Source organism: Oryzias melastigma, linkage group LG19 (genome assembly GCF_002922805.2).
Source record: "Oryzias melastigma strain HK-1 linkage group LG19, ASM292280v2, whole genome shotgun sequence".
In the NCBI taxonomy this organism is placed as follows: domain Eukaryota; kingdom Metazoa; phylum Chordata; class Actinopteri; order Beloniformes; family Adrianichthyidae; genus Oryzias; species Oryzias melastigma.
Window position 1 is genome coordinate 2,436,078 of NC_050530.1, and position 2,664 is coordinate 2,438,741.

Below are 2,664 nucleotides of genomic sequence, written 5' to 3' on the forward strand. Positions count from 1 at the left end.
ATTAGATCAGATTTGGTTAAATTACTTTAGATTATAGATATTACATTAGATCGGATTCAATTAGATTAGATTTGATTTTATTACATTTAATGAGAGTTTATTAGGTTAGATTAGACTAGATTAGATTCAGAACTATATTATATTAGTTTAGATTAGATTTAATTAGATTGGATAAGATTAGATCTGATTAGATTAGATCAGAGCCAATTAGATTAGATTAGATCAGATCTGATTAGATTGGATCTAATTTGAATTTACGAGATTAAATTAGATTCAATTAGATTAGAATTGATTATATTTTATTGGATTAGATCAGATTAGGTTAAATTTCATTAGATTATAGATATTATATTAGATCGGATTAAATTAGATTAGATACGATTTGATTAGGTTAGAATAGATTAGACTAGATTAGATTAAGAATTCCATTATCTTTAAACCTGAAGCTTTTCAGACAAGAAATTCCAGTCCAGTTAAATATTAATTACAAATTATAGGTTTTGTCTCCAATTCATTAAATTAATAAATTCAGTTCTTTAACAAAGAGCGAGTCCACATCTGAATTAACCTCAAAATGCGACACAAAAACAAGAATCATTACATTTATAATGATTCAGCTCATTCTGTACATTACAAATCAAAGTAAAAAGTCATGAAGAATGTTTTAAAAATCAGATTTCTGAGGTCATACTGAGACATGTTGGTATATGGTAGTAAAAACTTTTATTTAAATATGAATTAACTCAATAATGTTGGCATAATGTAAAGTTTTCCCTCGTGTGGTGAACTCCAGCAGGCCTCATGCACAGTGTGTTTTATCCAAATCAGCAGCGTGTATTATTAGCCAAATGCAATATCAAGCACTTTTGCATTGCCCCACACTTATCCTACCATTTAAGCATCTTCATTTATGCACGTATAAATAGAACGGGCCTGTCTACTGGACACATTTTTCGACTGGCTCTGAGCTCTCAGTGTCCGTTACATAGCTTATGCATCATATTTCAGGTGAGAGAAACATATATAAGCTGGTGAGAGTGGCCGGGGGGGTTCACTGCAGCCAGCAGATTCATCTGAGCGAATCCACTCTAGTCTTAGAGCTAACCTCGAGGTGAGTGTCCATGGAGAGCTGCAGACCTTCGGATGCACATCCTTTTTCTTTCTTTTGGGTTTGGACTAACAAGAACCAAACAGGAGTTTAAAAATAATTGATTTTGCCGTGGAAAAAAATGTGACTTGGACTACTTTTTCTGATCGGAATACTTCTCAGAGAGGAAATTTGTGTGTTTTAATTTGGGCTGGTAGAAACTGATGATTTTTTTTGTTTCCTCTGCTCTCCTTCCTCAGTTAAAAATGGCATTCGCCGGAGTTCTGAATGATGCTGACATCGCTGCAGCCCTCGCAGCTTGCCAAGGTAAAAGCTCCTCCCACTTTTAATTGCCTTTAATTCAGCTAAAGGATTCTGTTTTGCTGTACGACAAAACTACAAACTGTTCAACACAATCCATCTTTCCAGAAAAAGTGCCATAAAAAAAAAGCTCACGAGATCTTCTCTCTGTCTTCTCACAGCTGCCGACTCTTTCAAGCACAAGGAGTTCTTCGCTAAGGTCGGCCTGTCTGCCAAGTCTGCTGATGAAATCAAGAAAGCCTTCGCCATCATTGATCAGGACAAGAGTGGCTTCATTGAGGAGGAGGAGCTGAAGTAAGCGTCCTCTCTTCGATTTGAAGCTTTTTCGGAGCTTGAGTTGTTGTGAGATCAGCTTTCTGAGAAAAGAGGATGGAGTCACAGCCTGGAAATGCTCCGTAACTCTACGCCAGCTCGCTCAGTCGATTTTAGATCTGCATTGTTTTACAGAAAGGGATAGTTTATGATCTTTTAGGTTCTAAACTTGTCTCTTAACTAACAGTCTTTCTTGCCTCCAGACTGTTCCTGCAGAACTTCTCTGCCAGCGCCAGAGCTCTGACTGATGCTGAGACAAAGACCTTCCTGAAGGCCGGCGACTCTGATGGTGATGGCATGATTGGAGCTGATGGTGAGAAAATGAACCCCTTTAAACCTGAGGAACATTTTGAGACTTCATTTTTCTCCTTTTTTAACGACAATATCATAAATTGTGGTTGTTGATGCGATTCACAGACCAAAAATTGATTCAGGACATCTTTAGTCAAAACTTCAACCAGTGTGACTCAGGGATAAATATCTGGTACTGATGTCAAATCCATTAATTAATCAATTTTTGCTGCAACACATGTGTGTTGTCCACTGTGACGGCCAGTATTAATCGATCTAAGATTAATAGATCAATAATCAATCTATGAAAGATCAATCTATTGCATAATGCTAAAGTTTGCAAGCTTGATGCTAATGTATAATGGGATTTCCCATAGGACGGCTAATGCTAACGCTAGGTCGACCTAAACATACATTGCTGACTAAATCTTTATAAACTCACAGACATGTGTTTTCCAAACTCTTTCAAAGTAACCATTTGTAATCTAAAACACAGTTTTTTTTCTCATATTTTCTTCTTCTTCTGGAATAAGGTGTAATGCTGTAGCGTGATCACCACCTAGTGGCCAAACTGAAACGCCCTCCAGGAGAAGCAGAACAATTGTTTGAGCTTCTCTGTTTGAGAATCCATAAAACACTGTATGCTACTAACA

The 2,664-nt window shown here is 36.7% G+C and overlaps 1 protein-coding gene across 1 annotated transcript in view; it reads left to right on the top strand.

Annotated features, from left to right (window-relative positions):
• The first annotated feature begins 981 nt into the window (after nucleotides 1–981).
• Nucleotides 982–2,664, top strand: part of LOC112154591 (parvalbumin beta) — a 3,230-nt gene continuing 1,547 nt past the window's right edge. The window contains exons 1-4 of the mRNA XM_024285661.2: nucleotides 982–1,111; nucleotides 1,348–1,414; nucleotides 1,570–1,702; nucleotides 1,924–2,033. Of these exons, the coding sequence (XP_024141429.1) occupies nucleotides 1,354–1,414; nucleotides 1,570–1,702; nucleotides 1,924–2,033 (304 nt within the window). The 5' untranslated portion in view covers nucleotides 982–1,111; nucleotides 1,348–1,353. The remainder of the gene's footprint in view (nucleotides 1,112–1,347; nucleotides 1,415–1,569; nucleotides 1,703–1,923; nucleotides 2,034–2,664) is intronic.